General features: G+C 40.2%; 1 protein-coding gene across 10 annotated transcripts in view; it reads right to left on the bottom strand.

Moving 5' to 3' along the window:
• Positions 1 to 15,489, bottom strand: part of ank1b (ankyrin 1, erythrocytic b) — a 79,757-nt gene that overhangs the window by 5,455 nt on the left and 58,813 nt on the right. For 3 of the 10 annotated variants that reach the window (XM_084934911.1, XM_084934909.1, XM_084934906.1), the window contains 11 exons: positions 13,140 to 13,268; positions 11,703 to 11,822; positions 11,063 to 11,147; positions 9,863 to 9,937; positions 8,956 to 9,087; positions 8,643 to 8,801; positions 7,948 to 8,019; positions 2,399 to 3,056; positions 2,002 to 2,272; positions 1,586 to 1,657; positions 52 to 146 (listed from right to left, as the gene is read on the bottom strand). In XM_084934911.1, coding sequence (XP_084791037.1) covers positions 78 to 146; positions 1,586 to 1,657; positions 2,002 to 2,272; positions 2,399 to 3,056; positions 7,948 to 8,019; positions 8,643 to 8,801; positions 8,956 to 9,087; positions 9,863 to 9,937; positions 11,063 to 11,147; positions 11,703 to 11,822; positions 13,140 to 13,268 — 1,842 coding nt within the window. In that variant the 3' untranslated portion in view covers positions 52 to 77. The remainder of the gene's footprint in view (positions 1 to 51; positions 147 to 1,585; positions 1,658 to 2,001; positions 2,273 to 2,398; positions 3,057 to 7,947; positions 8,020 to 8,642; positions 8,802 to 8,955; positions 9,088 to 9,862; positions 9,938 to 11,062; positions 11,148 to 11,702; positions 11,823 to 13,139; positions 13,269 to 15,489) is intronic. The other 7 variants (XM_084934915.1, XM_084934912.1, XM_084934916.1 and 4 more) reach the window with 7 other exon arrangements.

Raw genomic sequence — 15,489 nt, forward strand, 5'->3', positions numbered from 1 at the left:
TAGAAGGCATCTATCCAAGCACTGGGATGCACTAGTGCTTGTGTCCCATACCTGAAGGGATGGGCAGAAAGTGTATTTCAGTGTTTAACTCTCCGCAGACTGCTGCGCTGCACTGACTGAGCGCCCTTTCTCACATCCACCGCCACCTGGAGCAAGGAGGCAGGGAGGAAGGAAGGAAGGAAGGAAGGAAACAACACTTGGACCAGTTAACGGCTGAAGCCTCCATGTGAAACCAGAGCAGGAAACTAACTTGTCTGCCCACCTGGCCGCTGTGGCTCACAAATTTACCATAATTTCACAGTTAATCAGCCAATCAGTCACAAAAGATTTCATGCCATACAAATGCCCGTTTTTCTGATGTCATTTTTAAAAATCTTTTTTTACGATGATCTCTGAATCATAATTGGTTTAAGTTCATATCTGCTGTCAACATTTGCCTTGTGGCTGCTGTTAATTTCCCACCCTGTTGGCCAGGCTTTGTGAATAACTCACAGTAAAAAGCACCGGGTTTGCAGTGCTTGGGTGTGACAAAAGGTTATCAGTGTTAACTAAAACTGAAAGTAGGTGTGAAGAAGGTTTCAACTAAAGTTCAAATGTAAACTAAAACAAGTGAGAATTTTTACAAAATAAACTAGAACTGAAAATATACAGAAAATAAATAAATTCAATTAAAAAAAAAAAAAATAGAATAGAGCGATGATTGTCCCATTCCTATGGCCTGAATGGCCAGAGTCCTTCAAACTTACAGCAGCTAACTCCTGACGCTACAGTCTTTGCAGGCTCACCAAAACTGGATGAAAGAACATTGGAAAAATGTTGTCTGGTCTCATAAGTCTTTCTACCACAAGATAAAAATGGCAGGGACCACATTTTATGCAAATAACGTGAAAGCATGGCTCCATCCTGCCATACATCAGTGGTTCAGGTTTGAGTCGATGGTGTAATGGTGCGGGGATATTTTCTTGGGACACCTTCAGCCTGTGAATACTGACTGAGCAACAGCCTACCTAGTATAGTTGATGACCACCTCCATCCCTTTATGTCCAACTTCATTTGCTGCTTTTCTGATCTTTCACTATACTTCCCCAATTCTTCCTGTTCATAGTGAACTCCATTGCAACTTCCCTGTGCAATTTTTCAGAAAGTCCGGCAGGCTATGTGCTGTTGAATTTTGGAGCTTTGCAGGCAAGCACATCTGCACTGGTTGCAGAGTCACAATCCTTCCCTTTGTGCTGCCAAAGACCTTTGGCAAATGTTTTAGTATTTGTCAGTTTGGTCAAATATGTCAACGCAATATGCACAAAGACATTTTACTGCTGTGAGTCAAGGTTTTGCCTCTTGGAATTACTTACATTTTGCCCATGACAAGCACCCAAATGTCACCATGAAAAATAGGTAAACTCAAAAAAAGCAACTGAACAATCAAAACTAGACTGAAATGAGCAAATCCACCATGAAAGCTGAACTCAAAATAAGTGAATAAATAAAATTACACAAAACTCATAACAAATACACAACAATTATAATGTTGGCATGACCATGATTCACTGCAAATGAAAAAAAAAATACCCACAAAGTGACTCACCTTTCTAGCAAGTGCATTTCCACGTTCTTCAACAAACTGTGCCTCAGCAACATACTCCTCCTTCTCCTCTCTCTGTTAAGAAAAAAAAAGGCCACAATTTATATATATTTATAAAATCCATTTCTAATTCTTAACAAGGTGTTCTCAATCACAAATGTTAAATCATATCAATGGGCAGCTTTTCATTGGATGTGTTGAGCTGTGCAACACATCATTCTGCTCTGGTTCTGTGACTGATTGTGGTCAATCATCTGTTCTGATGATCGTTCAGTGAGATTAAACTGTTGATGATTTTTTTTTTGAAAAATCAAACTGAATGACGATCTTCCCGGTTGATCATTAAAAAAAGAAAACATGGAAAAGATGTTCCCCCTCCAGACGCAGGGAGCGGCAGGTGGTCGGCGTTGCAACCTGACCTGTCCCCGCCTCTGCTCCTGTTCCCAAGCTCGCTGGCCTGCCTCCTGATGAGAGAAGCCCAGCCCCTTGTCAAAGGGCTGCGTGCCCTGCAGGAGGCGCCCACGCAGCACATGAGAGTAACCAGTGTCACACACCGGAGTCAGCAGAGCCTCCTGGGCCACGTGCAAGCCTGGCACGCTGCCGTCACGCGTTGATGACACCGAGCCCACCCAGCCTTGTAGGGAGTCCTTGTCTGGCATGTAGGGTTGAAATGCTCCTCCTCCCACCATCCTGAAAAGCAGAATGCGAATAGACCAGAGGGAAGGGAATCAAAGAAAGCAGATATGTTAATTCTGAGTACAGGCAGTGGAAAAGAAACATATATAGAGTGATGGCGATCACACACAGTTGACTTACCGGTTGTCTCCGTTGTGCTCTGTAGCTCGACCCAGCCCCGTTATCTCACACCTCTGGGAGTACACCTGTTGGCCTGAAACAACAGAAATCCCTTCCACTGAGCCCAGCCCTACCATTCCGCCTCCTCCTCCTTTTGTTCCTCCTCCTACAGCCACACTCTCCACTCTCCTCACGTCCGACCTCTGACCTCCCAGCTGGCCATTTAGATTGACCTTGGGAACGGCACCACTGGCTCTCACCCTGTCCCTTTCCGCCAGTGCACTTGCTGGCTCCTGTGGTGCCTCCTCCTCCTCAACCTCCCCTTCCTCCTCCTCCTCCTCCTCTTCCTCCAGCTCCATGATGGAGCCGCTGGCCCCGCTGGCTCCACTGCTTGGGCGACCCAAGCTGCAGGGTAAGGAGAGTGTGGCGCCCTCTGAGTCGTCAGCCCGACTGCTGCCCTCTAGTGACGAGTCCTCCACTGTAACCAGAGAGGGGCTGACCCCTGCTGGCCACACCTGAACGTCCGACATCTCCATTAATGTATCTTCCTCTGTGGTGGCAATAGGGGCGCACTCGAGGCTGGAGACCTCTTGCCAGTAGGGCTCCACGCCCAGTGGAGATGGCAAGCTGTACTGCATGGAGGCCGGGGACAGAAGCTCCTCCTGCACCAGCCCATAACCTGGAGGGAAAACAGGAGCGAGACAAGAGATAGACTAACACCAAGCAGGCACAGCCACTGAGAGGGTGGGGAGGTGGTGGGACAACTGTTTCTCCAACCTACCAGCGAAACAGTGGGGCTCAGCTCTGTCCCAATATACCAAGACAAAAGAGTTTCTCTTAATCAATTACTTATCAATCACAATTTAGAATTCTAATTTAGGATTAAGATGCCTTGATGCTAAGCCAGTAATTCTGACTCAAAGACTTGACTCTCAGTTAATCCCAGCCAACATGTTGCTTTCACGCTTTCGATCTAAAAGGCAGAACACAATGATATTACTCAAAAACTGTTACTTTGGCTAATCGAATAAACAGTTTTTTCTTTTCAAGTTTGCAGAGCTATTCAGGTAACTGTCATTGGGACACAGCAATTTGTGAGGTGAGAGATAAAAGAATTTGGTGAGTCATCCATTGTTTGTGAGGTGAATGATGCTGGGCTCTAGCTTGCTCCCACTTTCGGAAAGTGAATCTACAGAACAGAAACTGTTCCTCGATAAGAGAAAAGAAAGATGAGTGTAGGGTTCTTTAATTGATTGTGGGGTTGGCACGATATTCTTTTTTAATAATTTAACGCTTTACTCTCATTCCGTTTGAGTAATATTTGTCTGATGCACTCATTAGTATTTCAAAATTTCATCCTTTTTTGCTTTACATCAACATTTTTTATTATATATATATTTTTTTTAATGTAGGTTTAATTGAGGTAAAGCCTGGATTTTCCACATAGAGGATTGCACAAATTTCGTTTTCGGTGCTAAAGTAGCAGCTGTGATACAATTGTCAAACTTGTAATAAAACTACGCTTATCGTTCCAACCCTTGTCACAAGTCTCTGCGGGGGAGTCAGCAGCATCTTGCAGATTCTGGAGAAGAAAATGCAAGTTACTGCCGCATTCTCCCCGAGTGCAGCTGCACATCAGAGTCATGCATTCATGTGTCTGTACGCAAAAGATCCCCTGCCCAGCGCCCACTCAGAAAAATAAACAAATAAAACAAGTCACATGCACGCACGCGCACACACACACACACACACACACACACACACACACACACACACGCACACACACACACACAAAGACACACACAATTTTTAATTTAAGGGTAACTTAAAAAAAACCCAGAATCACTGCATAATGTGTTGTTTAATCTTATCCTGCTAAATCACAAGTCGTTGACTAAGTCGTTGATTATATTAGATCCGATTAGATTGGTTTACACATTTCTATTATTAGTTCCAGAATGACACTTGTTATGCAGCTTGTTGGACTACTTGACAGTAAATTCTGTGTGGCAAGATTAGAGAAACACAAAAAAGACGCACAAAAGCACACAGTCAAATTCACAATCACACACTGTAGTTGGTTCTAATTTATATCATACATATTTTAAAAAGAAAATTCAAATTTTGTTAGAATCTTTACGTAATCTCATTGAGATTTGAGATTATCTGAGATTTTCGTTTCAAAGCTTGTTTTATTTTCTATGATAAATAATTAAAAATTATTAAATATACATTTAAAAATATATTTTGAGGAAGTGGCATTTTAATGTCTTTTTTCATCGTTTATTTTTTAAAACTATTTTTACATTTACTTTATACTACTACTACTAATAATATCTAAACATAAACTTGCATAAAAGTAAAACATTCTGAATGTAAAATTTTTCATATTTTCACATTTCATTTAACTCAAATTAATTCGAAGCTTATAACCCATATGTTGATCTTTGGTGATACTTGAACATGGTAACACTTACATTTTGACACAAATCTGGATTAGTTAATTCCGTTAACAAAATATTTTTAATAAACTAGTGTGTCAGTGAGTTCAGATGAATAGAGACTTAACAGTAAAGTTGTATTTCACCCATATGAAACAAAGAACGGCACACTGACAGATCACAATGATAAACCACTGTAAAGCACAAAGTAGAGGCTGTGCTGTAATGTGAGGTTGCGGGCCGAATAGACAACCTACAGAATGAGTATAGTGTGAGGTTAAACTCAAAATAATACTTTTAGTTCAAATGTCTTCGTGCAATGAAACATGTTCATTCCTGTCCTGATCCTCACTATATCCTGGCATCAGGGACAGTACACATGAACTAAATACAAAAAAGTGTGTAAACCCTATTAGCATTTAATGTGTAATATCTTTTTAAATACACTTTTAACAGAATCAGTCATGAATTTATGCCCACCAAGAAGGCATCCTGATATCTCTTGGTACTAAATGGAAAATGCTCTGACGTTCATCTGTGGAAACAAAACACAGTTTAAAGTGAGACGTAGCTGAAAGTTACCACAGAAAGTTTCTTAGACCTTCATGCACCGCTACTTTTGTTCATTTAACCATAATTTAATGTAGTAATGAGGCTATGGGCAAAAAACCACTGAGCAAAGCAACATAGCAATTCTACCTTGTTGTACTATCACTAAAACTACTTCTGTATATTTCAATGACACACTAATACTAATTATCACAGTACGCACATCTATGGAGCTAAAAATCGAAACCTTTTCTGATGTGATCCACAACACTGTAATGGGTAAAATACACCTTTACTGTGTAAAGTAATTGTCTCTCAGAGTTTATGCAACAATGGTCCATTGTGTGGGTACACATGTGTGTGTTTCTGGGATGGTACAGGGCCAGGATGATCAGAGGTGGCATCAGAATGAGGTGAGCAAGGAGGGAATGAATCAAAATTAGAATGAGAGTTAGAATGAGTTAGATGAATGTGGGTTAGCCCTTCCCTTCACTCCTGCTGCTGAAACACAGACACGCTCGCACAGGTGTCAAAGGCACAAAATGTAGTGAAGCACAAATAAACTCCACAGAGAATCTCATGGTACAAGAAACAGAAGAGAAGAGCACTACACAGCACACTTTACCACAGCAAACACACACTCACACGCACACATACATGTATAAACGCACAACACTGCATTCATTTAAAAACACACAAGGAAGACACACAGTTTTAGCTCACAGGTGAGGCTCGGATGTACAAAAAAACCATACACACCAGAATCAACACACACCTCACAGTAAAATCCCTGCTGGCAAATAACGTTCACACAATGTTAGCAGCAAGGCCATCATCAGACTTGGGCAAAAAAATACTGCATAGAAAATTTAGTTATAGATAATTCATGGCATTTTTTTTTCATTGGTTACTGGATTTAGCTCTTTTAATTTTACAAATAGTAACTGCCAAACCAACTACACAATGGTTAAGTGTTAAACCACTCAAATTGTAACTTACCAAACATGTGATTATTTTGCCCATGAATGAAGACCACCACAGCAACATTGTATGTTGAGCATTATGTGCTATGCAGCTGACCATGTGTTATAGCGTAGCATTAAAAAACACACACCATTTATTTTACAGGAAAAAGAAAAAGAAAACATTTGTTTGTTAATATAGCGTTAAAGACTGAAATACATCCATGAACAGAGAAAATATTTTACACTGTGAAGAAAACGTCATACATTGAAAGCATGCCATGCACATAAAAGATGTCACAAACAGCAAACATTATTCTGTTCAAGAAACTCTGCGCTCAAACGCACAAACACACACACCCACGCACACCTGTACAAATGGCCATCTTGTGTTGGGGTTAAAATGAATTTTAAAATATTTTTGTGTAACTAAAATATTGAACTTACTCTCTATAATCTTGGAAGAAAACTAGAAAAAGTATGAATAAATTTCAAGCTCGGCTATATGACGTCATTTTTACTTGACTTACTTTGAATAAATAAGTCTGAAACACACACACACACATGTGCACACATGCACAGACACACACAGATATTGGAACAGCAAAGCATGCAGCATGCACATGCACAAACTGTAGTACACACACAGAGCTGTTTTAAAGAGGAGGAGAGGGTCCCCACTCGACTGAACGAGGGAGGAGCGCGGGAAAATAAGATGACAAGAGAAGAGGAGGCCCAGAGGTCAACATGAGGTCATATGAGGTCAGAGGTCGGACAGGAAGAGCTGTGAGGAGGAAGAAGAGCAAGAGAAGGGAGGAGGACGAGGAGGAGCGGGGCGGCTGGGCAGCAGATATGACATGTTACAGGTTCAGAGAAAAAAAAAGACAGAAAGTAGGACAGGATCCCGAGGAAAAGACAAAATTTCAAGACTGCAAGAAGACATTGTCGCTGGGGACCAATGTCTGCTGTCGATCAAGCACAACGTGACAGGTGAAATTTTATCTTGTTCTCAGACAGAAGAAAAAGAAAGAAAGAGGCAGGGACAGAAACAAGGTATGGAGGCCCAGAGCACACTGTCATCTGTGCACCAGCGCCACTTTTGACTAGTGTATCCATCCCAGACCGGACACATAAGGGCGTGTATGCACACACACGTGCATGTATGTGTACACACACGCGCAGAGCCACACATACACCCACATGTAATCTATAAAATCTCGAACGTTACCCATACGTTAACTGTTGGCTGTTTTGCAAACGACTTAAACCCCTGTCAGAAAAAGTGATTTATCCTCGTTTCTCATATTGAGTCAGAAGAATAAATGCCATCATGTTTAGGGCTCAAGTATGAGGTGTGAAAAAGTGTAACGTAAAAAGAAAAAGTAAAAAATAAATTAAAAAAATTAAAATAAAATGATGTGTGCCCCAGTGAGGAGAGGCGGTGTTACTGCATGCTGCAAAAAGCTTGCTTCATGGTGGAAGAATGACACCATTCCTCAGACCTCAAAATTGGTATTTGAGAATCATTATCATTGGTTTCATCATCATCATCATAATCATGTGCAGTACAGGTCATGAGCAGCAAACCACCATGCAACCCAAGTTCCCTTCAACTTACCCCTTCTGAAAAACGGGGGTCTAATAACGCGTGGCTTGTGCACTAGGCGCGATGGCCTTGTGTCCGTGATCTCTTGTGGGGCAACAGAGACAAGGTAAAGTGGCTGTTACCCAGACTCAGAGAAGGCAAGGAGGGGTTTTCAGAGGTGGAAAGTAAATGAGAATAAAAGCCTCACCTTCTTGGGCTGAATAATTTAGTCTCTGATTTTTGGCAGTGAAGATTTTTTTTAGGAAATAATTTCCGTTCTATGCTTTCCACAACTTTTTGTGGGGTTCCACCGTGTTTTTTCCATTTACATCTGCATTTCCTGATATTTTGTGGATGTATCTATTTGGAAATGACCAAGTACACCAGATACTGCACTTGCACAGTAAATTGAGCCTCTCATTATTGTTGCCTCTAAAATCTTCTTGAACAGGAAATTCCTGAAAACTTTCCATTTCTGACGGTTACAAACCATCATGAGAACATCAGTCTTGCAATAAACATAAAAAGTATTGAACCCTTTGTTTTCTGTAATTACAACACATGTAGCTAGAGAAGTCAATCTATTTAGCAATACAAAATACAAAATTAAGGCACAGCATATATTTGCTAATTAACTGGAAAGAGGTAATTTGTTAAAAAAAAAAAGTTGAACTGACCCTTCTTATATGTCCTGTGTGTAGGATGTTTAATGTGTTCCTGTATCTTACCATTAATGACGCTGGGGGACAACAGAGTGGAGTCGCGGTCACCAAGCCGACAGGCGCCCTCCTCTGAAGAACCAGGTGCTGGTTGCGGAGCCTGACCCTCCAAAGAGGTTACAATATCTGCACGATCGATGTTCTTCAGAGCAAAGTAGAGGCTCTCCACTGAGAGACAAAGGTTCCATGATTTATCACTCAACTTTTCTTTTTAAATATCTGTCACATGCACAGATAAGGATGCCCCGACACAGAAATATTTGCACTAGTCAACGTTTTAATCGTTTGGTCTGAATTTTAAAGGGATATAGTGCTAACTTACTCTTGGCCCTTTTGCCCTCTCTGCTGGCCCACAGGTTGAGCAGGGCAGAGCTCTGGTCCAGCAAGGAGTTTGGATTCTCCACACGGATCCTATTGATGTCGTCCACACCAAACTGAAGCTCTCGTGCTAACTCTAATGGACACAGTTAAGAATAGAAAGAAACATGAAGCACATATTTATACAACTAAGCCAAAAATACTACTGTATAACCACTCACAGATGAAGTGAATAATCTTAGTATAATGGCACAAATCTGCAGATTTGTGATATATTAGTAAAAGCTGTTGCTCGTTCTTAGTCACCAACTTGGATGGGAGACTTTGATAATGAGAAACTTGCTAAATCCAAATAATTGGGTTGGAGCATAACACAAAACAGCAAGACGTGGGCTCCTGCTGGTCATCAGTGGTGTTTTTCCTAATTTTCTAAACTAACAGGAACCATTGACAGCCTCATATCTGATTCGTTCATATATATATATACATATATATATATATATATATATATATATATATATATATATATATATAGGCATATAGAGGAGTTATAATAGCTGCTATGAGGTGTTTCATCCAAACGTAGCTCTGTACATTACGGTCAAATGTCTCCATTTTGGTTTCGTTTGTCTAAAGGACATTTATTCAAATGTAACTTTGCAAACCTAAGCCCGTTAGTGTTTTTCTAATTGTGTTATTATGAACTTTAACAACTGCCAACTGAGGCCTGTAGAGTTTGAGATGGTGCTCTTGGTTTTTTTTTGCAGTTTTTATAAGCATTGCATGGTCCAACTTTGTAGCTATTTTCTATTGGGTGCATTTAGTTTTTCACAGTGTGGCTTTGAATTTCTTTTTCAAATGGCTATATATCCATTTTATATACAGATTGTACAGTATCCAGTGTGACTAACCTGCCCAGCTTAAACCCAGCTGTTCGGATATGATGTTGATTTTGAGCTCAGTCCTCTCCATGGCATTCACCGTGGCTAATGAGAAAAAAAAACACACAGACAGTTTAGAAACATGTAATACAGCACACAAGTAAAAGACGTTTCAATGACCTGATAGTTATACTACTGTTTTACACAAAAAAGTATTTGGGAAGTCAAACAGATATTGATGTGTGGAAAAAAATATATTTTTTAATTGGGATGAATGTTTTAGACTTTTTATGACTTTTTTTAGACTCTTTTTAGACTTGATAGTGTTGAAGCAAATGTTATTAAGAGGTGGCTAGTACTGACTCATTTTCTTCTTGTTATTCCAATTCATCATCTGTACCTAAAAGACAGTTAAGTTTCAATACGTACCTTGACAAAAGCACTGCTCTGTTGGAGGAAATAAGCAATACCAACAACAGTGTTTTTTTTACCCGTATAATTCTCAGGGTTAGGACATCATTTGACAAGGGAAGGTCATAATTTGGGGTTCATTCAGGTGCTATTTCTGCTAACCACGGTAGCATTCAGTAACCATTAAATAGAGACTGAGGTGCAATATAGCAGCGCTGTGTATTTGATAGACAGAAAAGGCCTTTATCCATTCACCCCCACTCGCCATCAGCACCATTTAAACCAATCAGAATGGTCATCTTGACTCTCTTTAGTTACCACAGGCCAGTATAAGGGCTCATCTGTCTTGCTCCACTGCGAGGTCCTGCCCATTCTCAGTGCTAAGCTATAGTGCTAATGCTAACAGTATCTGCTGCCATGCCATTGGAAATCGCAGTGGAGACACCAGCGCCATGCAAAACCAACCACAGAAGTCATTCATTGATTGTCACAGCTACCAGGACACTCAGGACAGAAAAAGGCTAAATTGCCATGTGCCATGGAGCCATTTCAGGTCATGTTGGGGCGGCTGCTCATCTTGTGGCTGCACATTCAATATGTTTCCACTAACTGCACTGCAAAAAACTTAGTGGGATACTGTAGAGCAGTACATTGCATCCAAGGCTCAGTTGTTGTGCCATGCGTGCACACGAGACAGGAAAATAGAGAGGGCAGAGTAAGAAGCAGGGTTGTGGGTAAAGTGGCAGTGCAACATTCAGTGCCCATCTCCACTGTGTGTATATCCGGAGAGGGCTGACGGTCAAGCATTGAAGGACTTACCCACGCCGGGCTCGTTCAGTGCACTGTAGCGTTCTCTCAAAGCAAGAGGGGTTAAAGTTCGTCTGCGCTCCTCACTTCCAACAACCTAAAAAATTGAAAGAATTACAATAATTAATCGCCTAACACAGAACTTTTGAACTTTTAACAAACACCCATGTCACTATGTTTGACCCATGTAACATTAGACAGATGTAGCACTTCAGACAGACTCCTGGCAAAGTAATGGTTGATATTAAAATAGTAATCCAGGTAAAATGCAGTAGACTAGATTAAAACACTTTAAACCTTTAAACCTTTAAAATAAGGAGTCTCCATACCTTTAAGGTAGCCTGTCAGTCCAAGAGTAAACCCTTTGTCAAAAGGATTAACTGATACTGTGTAATGTTATACTGCTTCAGTTGTATTATTGTACATTTATTTTTTAATGGAATCTCTTTTTATCTATACAAAATTAATAAGCACAAATATTACATATAATACATAATAATATATGTAACACACACATATATTTTGGACAAGCCCCAGTCTGATAGAACAACCTGAAAAAAATGACCATCTATCGGGATAAGGTCACAGTGCGTGATCTTTCTTTTTATCATCTCTATTTATTATGTGTGCATGTTTGCTACCAAATCCTTACCTTGACACAAGGTGGCATGGTTATATTAAGGTTACACAGTACGTGTTGTGTGTCCTCATACTTGGTGCACTTCCGCAGAAAAGACAAAAACCCGGAGGCATCCTTGTTACTGTCTCTGACCTAAACATAGACAGAAAACAGGTAGACAGAGACGAAGAAAGAAAAATAGAATGGAAGAATGTGGAGTGAGGGAAAGGAGGAGAATGGAAAGACAGAAAAGGATGAGCAGAGAAGAGCGGGAAGAGAAATTGAGCAGAAAAGATAGAATAGAGGAAGATAAGATGGGCAAGAAGAAGAAAAAAAAATCAAAAAGAGCACTAGATCCCTAAACAGTTGTCCTGAGCATGTGGCGCAGTAACATGGGACGAGAAGCAGGGGGAAACAGGGATGGAAGCAGTCCACAGGCAGGCAAGAGGGAGAGATTTACCTGCACATTTTACCTGGACGTCTGTCAGACCAGACAGTTACAGAGTGACCGTGAGAGAGAGAAAGAGAGACAGTGAGACAGACACATACAGACAGGCAAGGCCGCAAGATAGGAAGGCAGGCAAAGAAAGTGAAGGAGTCACAGGGCATGCAAACAATTACCCAAGAGAGTTGACAGCTAGACAGGTAAGTTGTTTGTTGCTTGGCTACCAGTATTCATCAAGCTGATTCTGAACAACACTTAACTTATCATATCGACAGACACAGATGAACGGAAAAACAGTGATATGGAAATTACATAAATATGGTCACGGGACAGGCACGCAACGGCTCGTACACACAATATATAATATATACAATCAATAGAAGAACAAATACACAAGTCATCAATGTAATGTGGAATAAAAACAGATGAAATTATGATGCTTTTGATAAAGAACTTAAACACAAAACAAAAACACCCTATCAAATCAGATTGCTGGTTGTTATTACCTTTACATTTCAAACAAACAAAGCACAATGAAAATAAAAAAAGAACAAAAGGACTCACAATGACACAGCACGCCAAAAGCTAACTGAAGAAACTGAGAATCCCGAGATCCGATGAACAACCTGACATTCCAATATTTCTAATGTTTATCTTAACTTTACTGCCTGGAATATCTATGTAAAAAGGTAGCATATTGCAATTATAGTGCACCAATTATACTGCTGTGTTTAATATTGCAGAGTGAGCACAGGACTGTACTATTACCTACGTGTTTACATCACTGATATGAGAGTGAAAAGCAAACACAAAAACCACCATATGAACGCGGTGTTTGAGTCATCGGCAGGTGCTCATGAGTGTAAATAACTGGTGAGAAGGTCCTTGACATACTGTATCCAAAAACTAAACAACACACACTTTTGCACACGTATACACACACACACAAACAAACACACAATACTGTAGCAACACGTAGCAAGTGATAAAGAAGCAGGCATATGAACAAGCAGCTAGGGACAGACCTTGACAGAGACAGGCAGTCTGTTATCTCGGAAGGCCTGGAAGCTGAAGCTACGAGGCTGCTGAGTGGCCTTCCGAATGGGCACCAAGTTCCCAGAACACTCCAGGTAGAGAGGCATGCCCTCCATTAGCTGTGGAAAATATAACATAAAAGGGAAAAATGGAATTGCTTTTTTTCTAATAACATTTCACAAGCACTCGTTCACAGGGAATTTATGCAGATTTCTCATGATACAATACGCTATACCCAAAAAACCCAAACAAAAGAATGATCCATTGTCTTTCTAGGTGCAGCAAATGGAATCTATAACAAAAATGGCAAAAACAAGGGCAAGAAGCAGGTGTTGTGCCAAAAAGTGATGCGAAAAACTGATTTCCGGTATTTGCCAAAAACTGATTGCTCGTATTTAAACTGCTATAAGTAACTTGTTGGGCTATAATATGTGAAACATATGTCAGATGCATCCCTCATGGATGACCACAAACAACATTCGTGTAACAAGGTAGAAGCCGCAGTTTTTGGCAGCGACTTTTATAGAACCTTTATTTATGCAGTTAAAAAAAATCTCATTAACATTAAAAATGTCTTTTGTAAGATTAAGTTGGACAGCAGAAATGGCAGCAAATATTACAATAGTTCTGTAAAAATATTTTAAGTGGGGATAAAGGACCGGATTGGTTATAATGTAAGTACAATAACACAGAGTTATAAAGATACTTGAAAAAACAGATAATTTTTAAATTCTATATATAACTCCTTTGTAGTCTATTTACCAACATGCGTAAAGATATTACACATAAAAAATACACGGAAACATTGGAAATCAGTTTTTGGCAGGCAATCACTTTTTGGCACAACACAGGTATACCCTGGACAGGTCACCGATCCATCTCAGGGCTAACACACAGAGACAGACACCCATACTTTAGGACAATTCAACATATTCATGTCGTCAGACCGTGGGAGGAAGAACATGCAAACTTTACACCAGGGGTCCCCATCCCCCGGTCTCCAGTCCCAAACCGGACCCCGAGAGGGTTTTCCCCCAGATCGCAAAGCATTTTCTCATTTACTATGTAGTTAGATATTTTATTCCTGCCGGCTGCCATGGCTGACTTTTGAACAGGCGTGATGGGCAGCTATGTGGATCAGTGACTTTCTGGTCCACACTCCAAGCCAGCTGGTGGCGGTATTGCACCACCAACCACCAAAAAAATGCCAAAGAAGAACAACCTATGCGGGCCCTTCAACACAGATTGCTAAATTACAGCTTGGGAGCTTACGCTTGCCGACAGTAGAATGATGACTTGGTGTTGTACAGTTGAATGAGTAAAAGAAGATGGCTTTATCAAAAGCATGTATAGTGGACTATCTGACATTTAAAGATGAATGGACAAAATTCACTCACAGCTGACTAATGAACATTTGCATGCATGCTTAAGAACTGCATTGACCCCATTTCACCCAAATTTTAAAATGCTAGCTGCAAATGCACATGCAAATTTCTCTCACTGAAGTGAGAGCCAGCACTATTTTGCAGTATGTTTTCAGTTACATGGTGTTGAGTTTGTCAGACATATTTACTGCACCGTTTTAAAGCACTTCTTAATTTTCCTGAATATTGAGGTTTTTTTTAGGTGAATTGTTTGCACCTTAATGTTGTCCCAAAAAGTTTATTCTGTTTATCTGGATGTAGCGTTTTCAGTCATCCAAGTGATTTTTTTAGTGTCAGCTGACTGCAGGTTTCCCCAACGTTACAAACAGTACCTTTGCACAATGACTAGCCCACTGAATGAACAATGGGCTGTGAGGTCAGTTTCTTAATCATTAAAATCTAAATTGTCATGACCATTGATTAACAACCACTGATCAAAGCCCATTGATCAAAGACCATTGATCAATGGCCATGAGTACCATTCACAGAGAGTTGGGGAATGGCTGCAATCACAATGTTGTAAGATAGCGAAAGATGTACCCTTAGGCCCCCTCATCGATTCAAAGGTGGTCTTTCCCTTTTCCCATTCTTCTTCAAAAGTCACTTGGATGAGTAATGAAATGTTTCTCCCACTGAAAACGGTACGTCCAGATGAACAGAAACAACTTTTTTGATTTGGATTTACCTGGATGATTGAGCATGCATCAAGACACCTTAATGTTGGGTTATGTGCAATAGATGTGGTAAAGATTATTGCATGATTTTATTGTTAAATTGTTTTTTGTTTAATATTAGTACTTGAACTGGATTGCACTTTTCGGTTCAGCAGATGATTTAATGGCATATGAATAATTGATCAGTAGTTACAAGGCAAAAATCTATATTGTTAATTAAATGTTAAATAGAAATGAAAGAA

The sequence above is a fragment of the Perissodus microlepis genome, chromosome 7, assembly GCF_051167445.1.
Source record: "Perissodus microlepis isolate ML-2025 ecotype Zambia chromosome 7, ASM5116744v1, whole genome shotgun sequence".
Lineage (NCBI taxonomy): Eukaryota > Metazoa > Chordata > Actinopteri > Cichliformes > Cichlidae > Perissodus > Perissodus microlepis.